General features: G+C 39.9%; 1 protein-coding gene across 1 annotated transcript in view; it reads right to left on the bottom strand.

The window, feature by feature from the left end:
- LOC126094702 (rhodanese domain-containing protein CG4456-like) overlaps positions 1-21,114 on the bottom strand; it is a 227,051-nt gene that overhangs the window by 64,173 nt on the left and 141,764 nt on the right. The window contains exon 2 of the mRNA XM_049909233.1: positions 13,099-13,258. Coding sequence (XP_049765190.1) covers positions 13,099-13,258 — 160 coding nt within the window. The remainder of the gene's footprint in view (positions 1-13,098; positions 13,259-21,114) is intronic.

Here is a 21,114-nt window from a genome sequence, read left to right as displayed (position 1 = left end):
GCACACATTTTCAACTGTCCCCATTGATGTATATCAATGCCTGTCAACAGCTTAGGGTCTTGATTTAATTATCATTTCATTCATTAGTCATTGTCCTCACCCACCCAGCCCCTTCCCTGTTCCCATTCCAGCACTACACAGCCCTCATTCCACCAGTCTAACCAGTCTTTTTACTTCTTTCCTTCTCTTCTTTCCCGCTCCCCCCCCCCCCCCCCCCCCCCCAATACCCCACCTCTCCTCTGCCATTTGTCTAACCTCCTGACTGCACCTAGCTGCCATACCCTCTCTCTTCCTCATCCCTACACTCTCCCTAACAGCACTTCACTGCCACTCACCCCTACCTTGCATCTTTCCCCCTCCCCTCCCTGCCCCAGCTCCCTCCTTATCCCCACCCAGTTGCCACTCCCATCATGCACTGCTGCTGCTGCTCGCAGTGTGGCTTCTGCTGCCAGAGACTGCAGTCGTGTGTGTGTGTGTGTGTGTGTGTGTGTGTGTGTGTGTGTGTGTGTGTTGTCTATTTTTTGTTGTGCCAATCTGCGACTCAGCAACTCCACTACATGGTGAGTAGCAACTTTCCTTTTCCTATTATTATTACAGTCCATCCTGGAATTTCTGTTGTTTGATTGTTGTTATTCATTCCAGGACTTCCCATTGTTTTAAAAATTATAATGCAATATTTGCTAAATAACATTTCCATTTGTTAATAAAAATGGAAGCTGAACCAACAACTAAATGATTACAATCCAATTATATTTCATGGTGACCCACTACTGAATTTGTTATGAAAGTGATACACTGTTTTATACTTAATAGCACTTGGAAATTTTCTAATCTTCAAAGGCAGCTTTTTAGTGTTTGTGAGATTTTTGTTGTAGTGCTTCACAAAATTGATGTCTGGGCACTGGCCTTAAAATCTTATAAGTATGAATGAAATCCTGTAAGTATGAGGAAAATGAGTGAGGTACCCATGTTAGCCCCATAACACAACATTCATCAGATGAGTGACATGGACAGTTCCTCACAGAAACTCCTAAACGTTTTAGCAATGGACATCTGAACATTTTAACAATGGCAACTTGATCTATAGCATATGCTTGTTTCCTATCACGTAACTGGACTCAAGTACTGTTGTTAGCTGTCACTTTCTCATTCTCCCATCCCATATTGCTACCTGTACCTTCTTATTTGTTTCTTTCCCTTGTTGTATCATCATTTGTTATATTTTATACTTTTCACCACTCAATAGTCTGCAGTTTATTTCTCCCATATTTTTGCTTTTATTTTACATTTATTCTCTTGTTGTCAATCATTTTCTCTTTTATGGTTATATTCCCAGTCTCTCCTTCCCATAGTTCAGATTTCTTGTCTGTGTTCCCTGTCACTCCATAGTTCTCAGATTTTTCACGGTTGTTAGTTGTCAGATTCTTGCTATTTTACTTCTTATACTATGCAGCAACAGCTCAGTTGAATAGGTTTTGAATAGCTCCTGTCTAACAAATAAGGCACTTGCACCTACCTTTTTTCACATTTAATAATAGTTTTCAAATATTGTTTTTTAATTATCTTATTTCACTGAAAAGAATATTCAATTTTTGCAGGATCTTCAGCTACTAGCAAGGTGGCTCCATCATCTTCTCACACCACACCTTACATGTCTGGAAATGGTTCAACTGTGTACCTCTGCCTCTAAAATACTTAGGCTGGCAAATGGCCTCCAAGGAGTTGGTAATCATTGAGAGTTATGCTGGGCAGTTGTGCTGACCACTCTGCAGTTCCTGATTTGGAGTAACTCCTGACTAGTGATGACCTCTGCTGATAACATGAATTCTCCTGTTGGTGGTTACCATCTTGCAGACCTAAGCCTTGGACTACACCTCACTGACAGGGCTCCATCAGGCACCTTCAATGGAGTTACCAGCCTGGTGCTATCTCCTTTCATAAATCCTCCGATGGTTATTTACTAAGTGCTATGTTTTCCTGTAACCCAGATATACTGTACAGTTGCTTGATAATGTTTTTTTTCCCCTGTATTTGTATCCTGAATAAATGCGTTATTACTTATTGTCTACTTGACTGCTGTTTTATGTGTATGTTCTGAACCCCAGTACACAACAGATTGGGAAAGATAATGATTGAAATCCTATTGCATTTTCTCCTCTCAACCACTGTATCCCAATGGCAATGACCATACAGTTTCAACCACCTCCCAAAGCCTCATTCACCAAATCAATTAGTGATGATAGTAAAACCCTTCTTGGCTATTAGTAAGCACTACTGGTGTAAGGAACATGATGACAGTAAAACCCTTCTTGGCTATCAGTAAGCACTACTGGTATAAGGAACATCAATCATATCAAGATTTTTATTAACACTCCTCAGGAAAAGTAACTTTGCCAATCAGGCCAAAAGGATCCTGACATATTAAGACAAAACTATACAATTACATAAAAATTTAAGAACAATTACTGATAATCAATCAACAATGTTGTCAAATATTTCAGTGGGATTGAATAACGAAAAAGGTACAGTTTTAATTCAAATACTTGCTCTCTACTCTCCAAAAGTCATTCATGGAAACATGATATATGGAAGTTTAAATTTACAACAAATGTTATTCTCTTTCCAAAAATATACTAATTTTGCATGACACTGGTTACTATTGTTGAAATATTTGAAGCAAATTTCAATAAGAGAAGCAAGATAATATTTCAACAATTGAATCTACATATCAATCTCTTCAAAGGTTCTAAGAAAACAGTCATCAAAACAGGCTGGCCACAAAAATCTTTAGTGTGTTGTGATGGTTTTTGCCTTCTTTATTTCTTCGTTTGTTGTCCCCGGTGTTGACATACTGGCTTAAAAAATAGGGGTTGAAAGTGCAACTACTGTATATTGTAAATGATGTATTTGACAGATGCACAGTTGTGTTTCACAGTCTTTTACTTTCACTGTTCACAAACCACCCCCCCCCCCCCCTCAAATAATACACAGTTATATATGTATGGCCAGTGCACTATTGTCTAAATAGTTTACTATTGAACATCTACGAGCTGTGAAAACCTAACCACAAAGTTCACTGTTCTTGAAGAATAGAAAGGTATGTATGGAGCAGACAATGTCATTGTTTTAACACACGGCCTATTGGTGTAACACATATTTCACTGTTAAGTTGATGCGTTGTTGTCATTCTAACCAACACACGTTCCTCATCTGAAACTTGGCCATGGACTGACTGTATTGTGACCAAAAATCAGGCCTTTTATACATCCTCACACTAATAGGTGCAGAAACTACACATTGTCTGAAGTTAAATTTACAGAAATTACAATTAAAAGTTGCAGCCATGGTATGTCCTTCCAAGAGTGGCATGTATCCTGGGTCTACCACCCTACAGGATCAACCAGCCTACTGGGTCATCCAGCCTCCAGGGTCATCTCACTTCCACAGTCATAGTGGCATCCACACTCCATGGTCATCCAGCCTCCAGGTTCATTTGGCCTCCATGGACATCTGGCCTTGAATGATGACTCACCCCAAGGGCTCTAAGGATCAATTGCTTGGTGCGACTCACACTCAGTGGGCACCTCCAATGCACTATCCTCTTCCACCAGCCTCTTTGGCTCACCAGACCCTTGATTCCTCATTCCTTACCCAACACTTATTTATTGCTTTTCTGTTCCCTTACACATACCATAGTGTTGAGCACTCAATGGGCCACTTATGCAGCTTATCCTTTTCTCTTCCATGCCCTTGCATATGCCACAGCAGCAAGTGCTTTTCAGACCACTTCTTGCAGCACTGCACCCTCTTCTTGTCCATGCTCATACTCACTATCCAGCAGCTGGCAGTTAGCATACCATTATTTCCAGCACTTTCCTGTTTTCCTGCCATGTTCCTTCACATTGGATCTTTCAATGGTTTTCCAGTCAATGGATTCCTCCAGCACTCTGCCTTTCACCTCCCACATTTTCCTTGAGACACCTCCCATGATCCTTTGCCATCATCTTTCTATGACATCCTATTCTTAATCTGTTTCTTTTTCGGTCACACCCATTCTTGCCCAATCTGCTCTTCACTGTCATTCCTGAGCCATCCATAATGTCTATCTGGCAACACCTCTACTCCTTTAGTACCAATTGTGAGGTCTGGACTCCAGCTGCCATTAGCTCTCTGGGCACAAGTGGACATACCATATCATCCAAGGGAGGCACCATGCCCACGGTGGACACTTGTCGATGCCGCTCCTTCCAGGATCTGGTGGGTGCCACCATCTCTCTCTTTCATCACAGGAGGGAGAGGGTACAGGCTTTGCAAGGGGAAAGGGAATGCATTATCTTTGGCTATTAAGAAGTTGGCTCCCTCATCATCTCCACAAGGAAGAAGGAATGCAATATTCACACCTACACTCTGACCAGAAAGCAACTGCTCGCACACCTGAGTCCAGGGGTGGTCTAGTCTCAAGCACTGTCCACTTCTGGCACATGTGTTTGCAGACCACTTGCACCGCAACAGTTTTTGGGTAGCAAGCTAGCACAACAACAATAGTAACAAAGTGACTTGTTATTGCTGTGAGCTCAGGTTGACACCACTTCAAGTGTTACTGATGCTGACAGGAGGCATTTCAATCAACAGCAGGAGCTGCAGCCAGAGTGGGACTGTTTCTTTCCACAAGTCACATGCCTGGAAATAGTTCACACTGTGTTCCCCTGCCTAAGTAGTACTTAGGCCGATGAACAGCCTTTGATGAGTCAGTCATTGTTAGATGTAACACCGGGTAATTGTGCTGACAGCTCCATGGTGCCTCATTTGGAGTACCTCCCGACTAGTGTCAGCTTCTGCCAATCTGACAAATCCTTCTCTTGGTGGGCACTGACTCATAGACCTTGGTCTTGGACTCCACCTCAGTATTAGGGCTCAGCCATACCCTTCAAGAGGGAAACAGGTACTGCACCATCTGACAATGAAAAAACTGCTGTCTTAAAAATTAACAATTTGGAAATAACTGATAGTAAACAGATAGCAGACACATTTAACAACCACTTTCTAAGTGTCACCTCTCAAATAGGTTGCAGTGGTGACCGAAGGGAAGCTGCAGATATTCTGAAACTTAACCTCCCACAATGTTTTAATAATATAAATGTAACACCCATAACTGTTAATGAAATAAAAAAAATAATTCACTCATTGAAAAGTAAAGGATCTTCAGGTATAGATAACATCTCTAGTAAACTGTTGAAAGCTTGCACTAATGATGTAAGTCTTGTACTTGCTCACATTTGCAACACGCCTCTTTATGAAGGAGTTGTTCCAGAGAGAATGAAATATGCCATTGTGAGACCTCTTTTCAAGTCTGGCGATGCTACAGATGCCAAAAATTATCGTCCTGTCTCTCTCTTAACAACATTTTCAAAGGTTCTTGAAAAGGCAGTGTATAACAGGATTTTGGCACATCTTGATAAACTTAATATCATTAACCACAGACAGTTTGGTTTTCAAAAAGGGGTTTCCACCGAGCGTGCCATATATTCACTCAAAAATGATGTCTTGGACTCTATTAATAATAAGAAGTCACCAGTTGGTGTCTTCTGTGATATTTCCAAGGCCTTTGATTGTGTAAACTACCAGATACTCTTGGAGAAGGCCTATCATTACGGAATCAAAAGGGCCTATAGGTTGTTGTTGTTGTGGTCCTCAGTCCTGAGACTGGTTTGATGCAGGTCTCCATGCTAATCTATCTTGTGCAAGCTCCTCCATCACCCAGTACCTACTGCAACCTACATCCTTCTGAATCTGCTTAGTGTATTCATCTCTTGGTCTCCCTCTACGATTTTTACCCTCCACGCTGCCCTCCAGTACTAAATTGGTGATCCCTTGATGCCTCAGAACATGTCCTACCAACCGATCCCTTTTCTAGTCAAGTTGTGCCACAAACTCCTCTTCTCCCCAATTCTATTCAATACCTCCTCATTAGTTATGTGATCTACCCACCTAACCTTCAGCATTCTTCTGTAGCACCACATTTCGAAAGCTTCTATTCTCTTCTTGTCCAAACTATTTATTGTCCATATTTCACTTCCATACATGGCTACACTCCATACAAATACTTTCAGAAACGACTTCCTGACACTTAAATCTATACTCGATGTTAACAAATTTCTCTTCTTCAGAAACGCTTTCCTTGCCATTGCCAGGCTACATTTTATATCCTCTCTACTTCGACCACCATCAGTTATTTTGCTCCCCAAATAGCAAAACTCCTTTACTACTTTAAGTGTCTCATTTCCTAATCTAATTCCCTCAGCATCACCTGACTTAATTCGACTACATTCCATTATCCTCGTTTTGCTTTTGTTGATGTTCATCTTATATCCTCCTTTCAAGACACTGTCCATCCCATTCAACTGCTCTTCCAAGTCCTCTGCTGTCTCTGACAGAATTACAATGTCATCGGTGAACCTAAAAGTTTCTATTTCTTCTCCATGGATTTTAATGCCTACTCCAAATTTTTCTTTTGTTTTCTTTACTGCTTGCTCAATATACAGATTGAATAACATCAGGGAGAGGCTACAACCCTGTCTCACTCCCTTCCCAACCACTGCTTCCCTTTCATGTCCCTTGACTCTTATAACTGCCATCTGGTTTCTGTACAAATTGTAAATAGTGTTTCGCTCCCTGTATTTTACCCCTGCCACCTTTAGAACTTGAAAGAGAGTATTCCAGTCAACATTGTCAAAAGCTTTCTGTGAGTCTACAAATGCTAGTAACGTAGGTTTGCCTTTCCTTAATCTTTCTTCTAAGATAAGTCGTAAGGTCAGTATTGCCTCACATGTTACAATATTTCTACGGAATCCAAACTGATCTTCCCCGATGTCGGCTTCCAACAGTTTTTTCATTCGTCTGTAAATAATTCGTGTTAGTATTTTGCAGCTGTGACTTATTAAACTGATAGTTTGGTAATTTTCACATCTGTCAATACCTGCTTTCTTTGGGATTGGAATTATTATATTCTTCTTGAAGTCTGAGGGTATTTCGCCTGTCTCGTACATCTTGCTCACCAGATGGTAGAGTTTTGTCACAGGAATGGCTCTCACAAGGCTGTCAGTAGTTCTAATGGAATGTTGTCTACTCCCGGGGCCTTGTTTCGACTCAGGTCTTTCAGTGCTCTGTCAAACTCTTCACGCAGTATCATATCTCCCATTTCATCTTCATCTATATCCTCTTCCATTTCCATAATATTGTCTTCAAGTACATCACCCTTGTATAGACCCTCTATATACTCCTTCCACCTTTCTGCTTTCCCCTCTTTGCTTAGAACTGGGTTTCCATCTGAGCTCTTGATATTGATACAAGTGGCTCTCTTTTCTCTAAAGGTCTCTTTAATTTTCCTGTAGGCAGTATCTATCTTACCCCTACTGAGATAAGCCTCTACATCCTTACATTTGTCCTCTAGCCATGCCTGCTTAGCCATTTTGCACTTCTTCTACTGCATTTCTTTCCCTCATTCCTGTTAATTGTTCCTTTATGCTGTCTCTGAAACTCTGTACAACCTCTGGTTTAGTCAGTTTATCCAGGTCCCATCTCCTTAAATTCCCATCTTTTTGCAATTTCTTCAATTTTAATTTACAGTTCATAACCAATAGATTGTGGTCAGAGTCCACGTCTGCCCCTGGAAATGTCCTACAATTTAAAACCTGGTTCCTAAATCTCTGTCTTACCATTATATAATCTATCTGATACCTTTTAGTATCTCCAGGATTCTTCCATGTATACAACCTTCTTTTATGATTCTTGAACCAGGTGTTAGCTATGATTAAGTTATGCTCTGTGCAAAATTCTAACAGACGGCTTCCTCTTTCGTTTCTTAGCCCCAATCCATATTCACCTACTATGTTTCCTTCTCTCCCTTTTCCTACTGTCGAATTCCAGTCACCCATGACTATTAAATTTTCATCTCCCTTCACTACCTGAATAATTTCTTTTATCTCATCATACATTTCTTCAATTTCTTCGTCATCTGCAGAACTAGTTGGCATATAAACTTGTACTACTGTAGTAGGCATGGGTTTCGTGTCTATCTTGGCCACTATAATACATTCACTATGCTGTTTGTAGTAGCTTACCCACACTCCTATTTTTTTATTCATTATTAAACCTACTCCTGCATTACCCCTATTTGATTTTGTATTTATAACCCTGTATTCACCTGACCAGAAGTCTTGTTCCTCCTGCCACCGAACTTCACTAATTCCCACTATATCTAACTTTAACGTATCCATTTCCCTTTTTAAACTGTCTAACCTACCTGCCTGATTAAGGGATCTGACATTCCACACTTCGATCCGTAGAATGCCAGTTTTCTTTCTCCTAATAAAGACGTCCTCTTGAGTAGTCCCCGCCCGGAGATCCAAATGGGGGACTATTTTACCTCCGTATTTTACCCAAGAGGACGCCATCATCATTTAATGATACAGTAAAGCTGCATGCCCTCGGGAAAAATTATGGCTGTAGTTTCCCTTGCTTTCAGCCGTTCGCAGTACCACAACAGCAAGGCCGTTTTGGTTAATGTTACAAGGCCAGATCAGTCAATCATCCAGACTGTTGCCCCTGCAACTACTGAAAAGGCTGCTGTCCCTCTTCATGAACCACACGTTTGTCTGGCCTCTCAACAGATACCCCTCGTAGAGGCACGCAAGCCTCCCCACCAACGGCAAGGTCCATGGTTCATGGGAGGGGGGGGGGGGGGGGCTATAGGTAACTGGCTAAAATCATATCTTGAAGACAGGAAACAAAAGGTGGTTCTAAATGGCTGCAACAAAGGATCTTCTAATCTAGTGGATTCTGAATGGGGCAAAATTAAGCATGGATTTCCCCAGGGATCTGTTCTTGGACCCTTGCTGTTTTTAATATATGTTAATGATTTATCCCCGTCCATTAGTAAAAATTGTGAATTCACAATGTTTGCTGATGATACAAGCATTGTCGTAGATGGTAAGTCTACTGCTGATCTGGAGACTGATGTTAATGATATACTCAGAGAAGTTACAGCTTGGTTTTCAATTAATTCTCTTTCAGTTAATATTTAAAAAACTAATTTTATACAGTCCCACACAAAAAATAAAACTCTAGAAAATATAGTAATTGCTCATGACAATCAGGAACTAGAACAGGTGCACTCCACTAAATTCCTGGGGGTTCACATTGACAGTAAGCTCAACTGGGAACAGTATCTGTCCCTTACTCTAAAAAGGCTTTCATCAGCAACTTTTGCTCTAAGAATCATTACTCATTTTGGGGACATCAACATTTTAAAATCGTCTTACTTTGGGTACTTTCACTCATTAATGAGTTATGGCGTAATATTCTGGGGTAATTCACCAGCCTCAAAAAAAATCTTAACTGCTCAGAAGAGAGCAGTCAGAATCATGTGGGGTTCCTCCATGAACCTCATGTAGAAAATGTTTTACACAGTTAGGTATTCTGACCACAACATGTCAGTACATATACTCTCTGCTGAATGTAGTTAATAAAGACTATGCTCAGTATGAAACAAATTGTTCATACCATAACTACAATACTAGAGGTAAATATGATCTACATGTTGAACTAAAAAATTTAACACTTGTACAGAAGGGAGTAAAGTATGCTGCTATAAAGACTTTTAATGCATTGCCTAATTATATTAAATGTACAAGGGAAAATGAAATGCTGTTCAAAGGTACGTTAAAAAAATACCTGCTTGACCATCCACTGTACTCGTTAGATGAATTCTTTTCCAGAAGTAATGCCCTCCCTTAATAATAGATGTATTTAGTCTCTTAGTTATTAGATGGATGATACAATATTATGTTAATGTTACAGTGTTAATGTTATAGTTATAATGTTATATACAGAATTGCTATACTAGTTAAATGACAGCTTGTAAATGAGAAAAAGTGATGCTTATTAATATCTATATCATTGTATTATATTACTATTCTGTAGCATTAATTGTATTTGTACAATTGTATTGACACGTTCCACATCCAGGCGAATCACTCGCATGTACGGATTTATGGAATATGCATACCAAATAAAAAATGAAAAAAATATCAGCCAGATGATATCTTCTCTACTAACTCCTTGAGTGGTTACTTGCTAAATACTATGTCTTCCTGTAACCTGCATATACTGTACAGTTACCCGATACTGTTATTTCTTCCCTTATTGTATCCTGAATAAATGTGTTATTACTTCTAGTCTACTTGACTGTCATTTCATCTGTCTGTAACAAACCCCAATACATAACAATTTTCATTTAAGTGCGATTACTACTACACATGAACCTATACAGACATTATAAAGTTGTTGTTAATGTTTGAATGATCATTTCACTTCATGTGAGCATGATTAGAGTTATGCAACTAGAGTAAAATGCTTGTATCAAATGGATGTGGAAGTGTCAATCTTACATTGTTAATTGTCATCTACAGAAGATAATAGATGATGCTTGCATTGTAAGTGAATATACAGGGCCTGCACAATGTTTGTTGTTCCAAGAGACAGAAAGTGCTTCTAAAACTGGATTGTTTTTATAGAAATATATATGTCTTAAACTGCAGACTGGTGTTCATTTTTAACCCAGTCATGTACATATGTCTCAATTACAAAACACAAGATTTTTTAGAGTGAGAAGTGTTTCACATAAATGGCAGGGGAGTAATTAGCATTCTTTTAAGTAATTTTACTAGGGACTATTCCACATTGTGAACATGTGAGAAAACAGCACGCACGGACTGTTACTTTCATGTTCTTGTTCTGCATCAACATCTACATCTATACTCTGCAATTCACTTTACAGTGTGTGGTGGAGGGTACTTTGTGTACCACTGTCACTTTCCCCCTTTCCTGTTCTACTAGTGTAAAGTCTGTGGAAGAACTATTGCTGGAAAGCTTCCACATGAGCTCCAATCCCTCTAATTTTATCTTCAGGGTCTTTTACAAGATATACATAGGAGGCAGCAATACATTGGTTTACTCTTCTGGACAAGCATGCTCTCAGAACTTTAACAGTAGATCATACTGTGATGCAGAATGCCTCTCTTGCAGTGTCTGCTACCAGAGTTGGCTGAGCATCTCCCTGATGCTTTCACACTTACTAAATGAATATGTTGTATAACATGTTGCTCTTCTTTGGATCTTCTCAATTTTCTCTATCAGTTGTATCTGGTATGGATTCCACACCGGTGAGTAACAAGTGTTTTGTTAACTACTACTTTTGTTGATGGACTGCATTTTCTGGGGATTCTTTCAAAGAATCTCAGTCTGGCATCTGCCTTACCTGTGATTAATTTTATGTGGTCATTCCAATTCAGATTGCTCTAGAAGCATGCTCCAAGTAGTTTATGGAATTAAAATCTCCCAGTGATTACTCTGACATCATACAATATAGAGTCTTTCTGTCTGTGTATCCAAAATACTTACATTTGTTTATGTTGAGGGTAAATTACCACTACCTGCATGGAGCATCAGTCTTTTGCTCATGAAGATCATTTACTGGCTAAACCAGTTACATCTCTTATGTCTTTCTTGATACTCTAGTAGCATTCCTAAGGAGAGGCAAGCTTCTACTACATACTGATGCAGCCATTGGCTAAGAAGTAATGTATGCTACTGAGAATAAGATAAATGTTGGATCTGGTTTAAACAATAAACACTACATGTGAGTATTAACTATTAACATATGTAGTCACATTATTTCATGGATAGACACTATTACAATACAGACTGATTATCTTGTACTCACTGCAGATGACAGACAAACAGATTATTTGTCAAGATATTGTATAGAAAATTCGTGTTGACATGTGGACTGTAGGCCACGAAGTATGTGTGAAACTAGTATTGATATTTTCTTGCAGACTTACATACAACACATCTATGTTCAAACAATGGAAAATCCAGGTAGGAATATCAAAAATGTAGAGTACTACTTACTGTAAAGAAGATATGGTAAGCTGCAGACTGGCCTGTCTGCAACTTAACCTGTCTTCTTAACAGTAAGTAGCAATGTCTTTTTCTACATTGTGTTCTTTGTTCCATTCCTCAATTGAAGACTTAGTGGATATAAGATGTAGAAATGAGTTCAATGATTTGTGACTTACTAGGTCTACTATAATGAGGGAGGAAAAACCATTACATCTTACGTTTATATTGTTGTTGCTGTGGTCTTCAGTCCTGAGACTGGTTTGATGCAGCTCTCCATACTACTCTATCCTGTGCAAGCTTCATCATCTCCCAGTACCTACTGCAACCGACATCCTTCTGAATCTGTTTAGTGTATTCATCTCTTGGTCTCCCCTCCAATATTCTCCTAGTCAAGTTGTGCCACAAATTTCTCTTCTCTCCAGTTCTATTCAATACCTTCTCATTAGTTATGTGATCTACCCATCTAATCTTCGGCATTCTTCTGTAGCACCATATTTTGAAAGCTTCTATTCTCTTCTTGTCTAAACTATTTCTTGTCCACGTTTCACTTCCATACATGGCTACACTCCATACAAATACTTTCAGAAATGACTTCCTCACACTTACATCTATACTCGATGTTCACAAGTTTCTCTTCTTCAGAAACGCTTTCCTTGCCATTGACAGTCTACTAATAAAGATTAATGTCATAGATATAAGTAGGCTTAACTTGAAACAGGATGGTCATATTCAAGTTGACACGGTGAGGCAAAGAAGAGACCTTAAGTACTGGAAAGGTATACATATGAGCACTGCCTCCTCCCCTCCCAACATCCCTCCCTTCACACACACACAGTATTGAAACACATGCCAGCAGAAAATAGGCAAGCATAAAATCTCTGAATTTGTTAACAATAATTATTCTGTCTCATAGGGAAGGAGATACAAAATAAGAAAAGATTAAGGAAATATTTATATAAATAAGAGGATTGTTAATGAGTTCTATTTCAAGGAAGAATAAACAACTAAAAGTTTTGAAAACCCAAATTCAGTATCTACATTAGCTCTGCTGAGGTAGCGTCAGCATAAGTAATTTCATTTATCATAGTGGAAAATATAATAAAATCTCTTTAACAAATAACTTTTTATTCTTACTTGTTGTAGCCCATATGAAGAGCAGCTCTCAGAGCTTTGTAACTTCTTGCTCCTGTAGAGCAGACAAAAACAATTTGATCTTCTGGTCTTGGTTTATCAAAACCATATTTCTTTTTAAATATCTTATCTGGGACCTTCATAGCAGTAACATATTCATTTACTGAAAGAAATAAATTTTCATGAATTAGTGTTAAAAAGTACTGAACAATATTTAATTGTATCTTTCATTTTAATTTTCAGGAAAAAAAATTAAAACTATGTCATATAGTTTGCAGTCTTAAAACATATTTTTACATGGAACTTATCTGTCTGAACGAATAGCAGAAGGTTACATTTGACGGGGCCATCAATAATGGGTCATGTATGGGGGAAAAACAAGCCATCTTCTTTTTAAAGGAACCACCCTGACTTTCACATTAATTACTTTAGGAAAACTGAATATATAATCTAGATGCCAAACAAAAGTGCTTGTGCTGACTGTCAATAGTGGATCCACAGTCATGAGTTTGCCTAAGCTGCTGCAAAGCTCAGTGATATCACCTTTGATTCAATCTATTTTCTCTTGCCAAACTGTAAGTGATTTATGACTTTCTACCAATGTATCCTAATAAATATGCTTTGTTACAGAAAATGGTGGCACATCATTATGTTCACCAAGTATAGTGCCTCATTCCCATATTGGTGACCCTGATTTGTTTCTTCCACCCACGAAATATGTGTGTGCGTTACCGGTTTTGCATCAGGACCTGTAAACAATGGATCACATACCCCACTGTGACTCAAACTCTATGTTCCAGGCTCATACAGTAAACTTAGACTGTGAAGCAAAAACTCTGTCTTCACTGCACTTCCCGGATTTGTGTGCACATTTACATTTACTTCATACTGGTGTTCTAGCCCCTAACCTCAATTGGCTAATGCCACCATGGCAGGAAGCACATGTACTCATGCCACTACCTCACATGTGTTTCCAGGCTTATTTGGCCTATCCAAACTAAGTAAATGCAATTTAAACATGAAGCCACATTGTCAAATCAGGTAATTGAACCACCAATTCCGTCTTCACTACCTCAGCAGCCTGTGAGTATTGTTTATCTGCACTTGGTGCATGTACCCTTTACCTACCTCATCTGCTGCTCTACTCAGAATTCCATTGCCTACAGCGTCCCTCCTCAACTACGTCTCTCTTCAACATTCACTTGTCTCCACACCTTACCCTGTTCCACTGCAGCATATTCCTCCAAGCAGATTCCCCAAACTTCTCCAGTGGCAAAAAGTTAATCCAAAAACATGGTTTGCCTTGGTGTACAATGTCTTCACCATTCATGGAATAATTAATGATAATGCTCATTTTATTTATCCTACAGCCATCTCCATGATCATATAGACCATATTAGTGATTTGGTTTTCCACCTGCTTACTCAATGTAAATACATCACTGTTAAGTCTCTCATTGTTGAGCACCTGTCGCATCCTCCACCACAGGTGATGATACATCACATCATCCACAACGTACAACTTCAAGACAGAACATCTTCGCAGCTGTGGGGGCAACTTCGAGTGCAGGCTGGTTCAGAGGACATGCCTAATGTCACCTTGTTGACACTGTGGTTTATCAGACTTCCCATTAACTTGAAACATCAGTTACTTTAGCACTCTGCAAATACATTGGAATTGAATATCATCTGCCACTGACAGCTTCTCCCTATGGCTGGCTTGTTGCCTACCTCTAAGGGCTGGTAACAGCACTCCTGCTTCCTGTTCATCACCTCCGCACCCGGCTGGTAGAGGTCACACATGACCTGCTGCATCTCAACAAGCCACCTCCCTCTGCCAATTGGTAGACTGCTTCTGGCACCTCATGCTCTGTCCTCTGCTGTCCCCCTTCCAGCCCCCAACTTTCCTGAAACATCATACCGTTTGTGCTGGTACCATCTGATCTTTGCAAATGTGGCGACAACCTCTCATCCACCCTACACTTTCCCAAACTTAACACGTGGGCTGATTTATGCTCGTAGCAAAGCTACAGTGCACCATTACTCACATCAGTAATCCAACACAGTAGCTCCTTTGCTCCTCCCAGCGGACATCGCGGACTCTGCCACCATACTCATGTTTCTGATTGACACCAGGGCAGATGCCAGTGTTTATTCCTCCCTGTCCCTCTCGCCCCCTCCTGCACTCCTTTGAGGCTTCTCCATACAATGCTAGTTCTTTGCGCTGCCAACAACTCTAAAATCACTGTCTACAGTTCCATTGACCTCTGGCTCCAGTTTACACCAGTGCTACATATCCCTCAAACCTTCCATGTTGCTGATGTGGATGGCCCTGTCCTCAGGATCAAATTCCTTAAGTATTTCAATCTCTCTCTCCTGGTCTGCATTTGGCCACTTTGCTTCATCAGGCATCCAGCACACAAATTAGTGGTTCCTTCATCCCTTCCCCCCAAGCCCTCATCTGTGAGCACTGTAAAATTGATGCCCTCCACTCCAACAACAACATCCTTCATCAGCTTATCATGCTGGCCATTGTGGCTGAGCGGTTCTAGGCGCTTCAGTTCGGAACTTCGCTGCTGCTACGGTCGCAGGTTCGAATCCTGCCTCGGGCATGGATGGGTGTGATGTCCTTAGGTTAGTTAGGTTTAAGTAGTTCTAAGTCTAGGGGACTGATGACCTCAGATGTTAAGTCCCATAGTGCTCAGAGCCATTTGAGCTTATCACATCACACATCAACCAACCTGGCATGTGGTTTTTGCACAGTCAACAACCTCAATACTTTGTGGCTGCTTCATATTAGAGGTTCAGCTTCTGCAACTGCCACTTCCTTGCTTTCCAATCATGCTTCATACAACTCAGGCCAGTGACACTCAAACTATCAATGTTTCATGTGATCAGTCAGTTCTAGATAATGTTGATACATGTGTGTTCCGACCATGTACTCAAACTGCTCTCAATGGCACGACTGCAAATGGTACCTGCCATAGGCTATCCACTAAATAAGGCCCTCATGACAAGGCCCAAAAGCTAACCTCTAAGAAACATCTCCACATGAAAGCAGCCATTCATGAACACATGTCCATCTGACAGCAATTGGGCATTGCCCATTCATCTTGTCCTAAGAAAGAAAGTTCATTCTGGTTGTGCGGGGCTGTCGCAAGCTCAGTGTTGTATTCCTCACATATAAGACTTCGCTCTATAGCTCAATGGTGCATGGATTTTTAGCATGACTGTCACAAAGCCTATCATGAGACCCCTATGTACAAAAATGACATATCCAAAACAGCCATCATTACACTTTGGCTTGCTTGAGTTCTGCTTTATGCCATATGGTCTCAAGAATTCCAGTCAGTTGTGGCAATGGTTTATTGACTGTACTTTTCTCCTGTCTTTTTGCTATGCCCATCTTTATGACATTCTTGTCTACTCCAGTTCCACTGAGGAACACCAGCAGCACTTAACACAGGTCCTTAAAGTACTAACCAAATACGGTGTGGAGATTAACCATGCAAAATCACAATTGTGCCGCACTAGTGTTACCTTTCTTGGCCATACTGTAACCATTGTAGGAATCCATCCAACATCAGACTGCACTGCATTTGTCAATGTCCTGCCATTACCAGAGACCTACTGCGATCTGCGATGATTCCTCGGATAGTAAATTTTTCCAGTGGCTTATACCTCACACTGCTTCTCTCCAGGTCCCACTGATGGATACCATGGTGGCAAGAATGTTTCTGGAGCACAGAAATTGCAGTGATCTGACAACATGATCTGCACATTCAACTCTCTCAAATCTACCCTCATGAACTCCATTACACACATACCCACTTACTGATGCTCCAATCTCTATCAAACCCGACATTAGTGAATCATTGATTCTTCAGCAACACGTCAGTGATATGACCCTATCTTTCCATTTTTTCTCAAAGAAACTCTCCTCTACTCAATGCAAGTGGCCAGCATTCAACCTGGAATTCCTTGTGATCTTTGAGGCTGTGTGATATTTCCGCAAGGACATTGAAGGATGTGAAGTCGTAATCTTCACTGATCATAAACTGCTCACAGATATGCTCTGCAACCCTGCCAACAATGTTCCCCCATGATGTTTCCATCGTATGGACCTCATTAGTCAATATGCCATAGATGTCCACTACGTCAGGGGGAGGGGGCTGATAACATTATAGTTGCTGATTATATGTCGTGTGTGCATGTCATTTCTTCTCCCTTGAGCTTGGATGAACTATCACACATGCAGACAGTTGACCAGATATTCAAAATCTGCAAGACGACACTACCTTTGCATTGACAGTGGTTTCCTGCTGTCTCCCAGCTCTTCATGTCCAGTGATGTGTGATACCTCTACAGGTAATCTCCACTCCCAGGTCTTGGCCTCCCTCTGTCCCTCTGATGACAGTTTTTGCAGCCAATCATTACCAGGCACACACAGGAATTAAGGCTACCATGTGAATCATAATCGAACATTTTGTCCAGCCTGGAGTAAAAACTGACTGTCACTTTTGAATATGCACATGGTTACCTTGCCAGAATAGCAAGGTTGTTCATCACACTCAACCCTCTTTAGGAGGTCTGAAATACTGAAAGGATGGTTCACCTTGAAACATAACAGCTAGGACCTTTCCCTTTTTTAAAACTTTGATACCAGCAATTCTTCACTCACATTAACTAACTGAAAAGCAAATACCATGTCAACAGCAATCCTGAGAATAGCCAAATATGGGCAATATTAGTAATACTATATTTTTGGAACTGTTATCATGAATTAAACCTGCATAATATTTTCCTTATGTCTAAAGTATACACTGTAATTAGTATGAATAGTTAAAAGCATTCTATTCCATTAAAATTCATATACTTCTGCTACTATCATTGTCAATAACATATTTAAAAAAGAAGTAATCTGGAAGTAATTAAAATCAGAAAAAATCAATCATTATCAGTATTGATGATATATAGTTTAAAACTAATATAATAAAAAAAACAAAGAAAAGAATCTAATTGAAACACAAGTGTAACTATGAAATTACAACACATATCCTGTCAGCCACACTTTGTTTTGAAATGACTCTTTTTATTAAAATGAAGTACATTTCTGTTAAAGCTAGAAAACACGCCCAGAAGAATTTATGTTCTGTATTTTATGAATAATCCACTGAAATGTAATATGCACTGTTACAAATATGTATCTGACTATTTTCTTCCCGGGTTCGATTCCCGGAAGGGTCAGGGATTTTCTCTGCCTCGTGGTGACTGGGTGTTGTGTGATGTCCTTAGGTTAGTTAGGTTTAAATAGTTCTAAGTTCTAGGGGACTGATGACCATAGATGTTAAGTCCCATAGTGCTCAGAGCCATTTGAACCATTTTGAACTATTTTCACTCTGAATGAGACTGCTTTATAATGAAATTATAATGCAATTTTATTTTATAATTTATTCAGTCTTATTTAATATTCTGTTATCTGTCAACATTGATTGTGATTTTTAAATTTCTGTTTTTAACAATTATGTCACTGCAGCAAAACCTATATAAGGCCCATATGGAGCCACTGTTGTACACCAGGTTTGCTTGAAATATGAATGTGGTACGTGTGACAATCAGTTAACATGTAATCGATTCTAAATGGCACACACTGTGCCAACTTTACACAGTTGTACTCTGCAATAAACAAAACTGAGGCTCACAACAAAGTGTGGCATGAATTAATGTGGGCATTACAACCCAGTTGGTCTATATACAGCAATTTCAGCAAGATCAACTCTTTGAAGCTGATAACATATGTTTAGCATTTGATCTCAGCTGAAGAACAGCTCTCTTTATTTGGAAACTTCTCAAACTTGGCCTCGTGGGTCCTCTTGCTCCTTCAGGAGGTTTTAGGCACATACAAGCAGCCATCGATCATGCCAGCAGATGGGTGTAGGCTGTAACCCTCTCAGACGTATTTGCCAATTTGGTCACAAGAGCCTTTGTCACTACATTGTTGTCCACTTTGGTTGTACTTCTTTTGTCACAACTGACTAAGGAAGGCAATTTGAGTAACTCGTCTTTAGGTGTTTATGTGTCCTGTATGGTGTCAACAAATTCCACACAACCTTGTACCACCACCCTCCCCCCCCTCCCCTCCACCCTGGTCAGAGGCCAACCATGGGTGTTATCAGCATCCTCACAGCCTTTAAAGATGACCTAAACCCCTTCTTAGCCAAAATCTTCTATGCCGAGCCTTTGATACTCCCTGCAGCATATGTCGAAGACTCTGAGCTCATCTCTCTTGCTGAGCTCCCCAACTTAGTTGAGTACATCAGCCCACACATTGAAAACATCTGTACTCTGCCTCAGTGCAGTCACATTGTACCATGACTGTTAATGCATGAAGACTTAGAGCACTGTGAGTTCTTTATGCTCTGAGATGGCACGGTCTGGGCAGCAGTACAGCCTTCTTACTCCAGCATACACAGAGTGCTCCAGTGCACAAATAACACTTCAGAAATTTGCCTCAATGGCAAACAACAAACTGTGTCACTTAACTGAGTTAAACCCACTTGGAGCCTCGATGAGGAGCCTCCATCAACATCCAATTCTTGTAACGCCGGAAATGCATATCCTCCTATTTCCATCTATTGTACTATTTTTTTTTCCTTATTTTGTTACCTGAAGATATGATGTTTATGTGTCTTTGTATATTTTAATTGTTTACTATTTGTATATATATATATATATATATATATATATTTATGCATTTATGTTGATGTATAATTGGTTTGTTTGTAAATATTATTTATATTTTTACGCTGGCTCTGGCCTAGGGAAAACTATGCTATCGAACGATTACATCGATAGGTCGTATGGAGAACCAAAGTGTTTAGGATCTTTGGTAGTGTGAACTCGGCTGCGTGGAGCGCGAGCAGAGGGAGTCTCGCTGGAGTAGTGCAGTGGAGCAGGTGTGTTGTGTGACGCTCCTGCGAGTTGCCGCGCTTTCGGGGTTTGGCAGCATGTAATTGCGCTCGACTTGCTATGTTAGTTTCTGACATGGTGTCGCGGACGGGAAGCGTTAGCTGGCACACATCAAGAGCCCGTTTCGGCTGGAGACCATGTCGAGAAGAAGGCGCACCAACATCCAGCTTCTACAACAGTGACGGCCGACAATGAGTGACTGTTGCCACCTCCTCGATTGACGACTTCAAACCTTCAATCAACCAACAAGGAAGACTGGAAGCACGTAAAGTTTTAGAACTGTATGGCAGACCTCAGCTTTTCAAACTGGTCAATTTGTGTCACCAAATTACAGCAACGTAGCATGAACATTTGTTGCTCATTGTCCCAATTGCATTACCAGGCAGGGTCCCTTCCTTTTCCGGAATGAACCCGAGTGTTATTGAAATTCAAACGACAGCATTAAAGTAATATCATTCCATTTCACTGCTTTAATTTCAAAGTTCAGTTAAAGTATTCATAGCTGGCTACAATATTTAGATTACACAAGCACAAATTAAGAGTGCGAGTTTTGTTACCATATTTTAGCTTACCTGTGACTGCAGCTCCGCTTGGTACATACTAAATTTTACTATTTTTAATTGTTCAGAATAATTTAATTCAAGTTCAAAGTTAAATCTCTTATTTCTAAATTGCGTAGATTCAAGTAGCTTTTGAAATGATTGTTGAGGTAGCCCAAGACTAACCTTATTTTACTGAATTTCGTAGTGCTTTAGCAACAAATTTCACTATTAATTTCAGTCACTAAATTAACTTTCAATTTTCTGGTTTTATTAATTCTTTTGCTAAATTAAGTCAGATTGTAGAGAAATTTATTACTTCTGACAAACTTTCAGTTTTCAGACAACACGTGTCAACCTTCAGTTGCCACGCTTTTAGTGCTAATTATATGTGCAATAACCTTTCTTTTTCAGTTATTATAGTAGTTGTCCATAGGACTGGCGACTGTAATTTTCCCCAAATCTCAAATATCTAATTAACACCAATTAACTGTTAACGTGACAACCGCACA

Source organism: Schistocerca cancellata, chromosome 1, assembly GCF_023864275.1.
Source record: "Schistocerca cancellata isolate TAMUIC-IGC-003103 chromosome 1, iqSchCanc2.1, whole genome shotgun sequence".
In the NCBI taxonomy this organism is placed as follows: Eukaryota; Metazoa; Arthropoda; class Insecta; order Orthoptera; family Acrididae; genus Schistocerca; species Schistocerca cancellata.
Note: the sequence above shows the minus strand (reverse complement) of the source record. Positions and strands in the feature narration are given on the sequence as shown.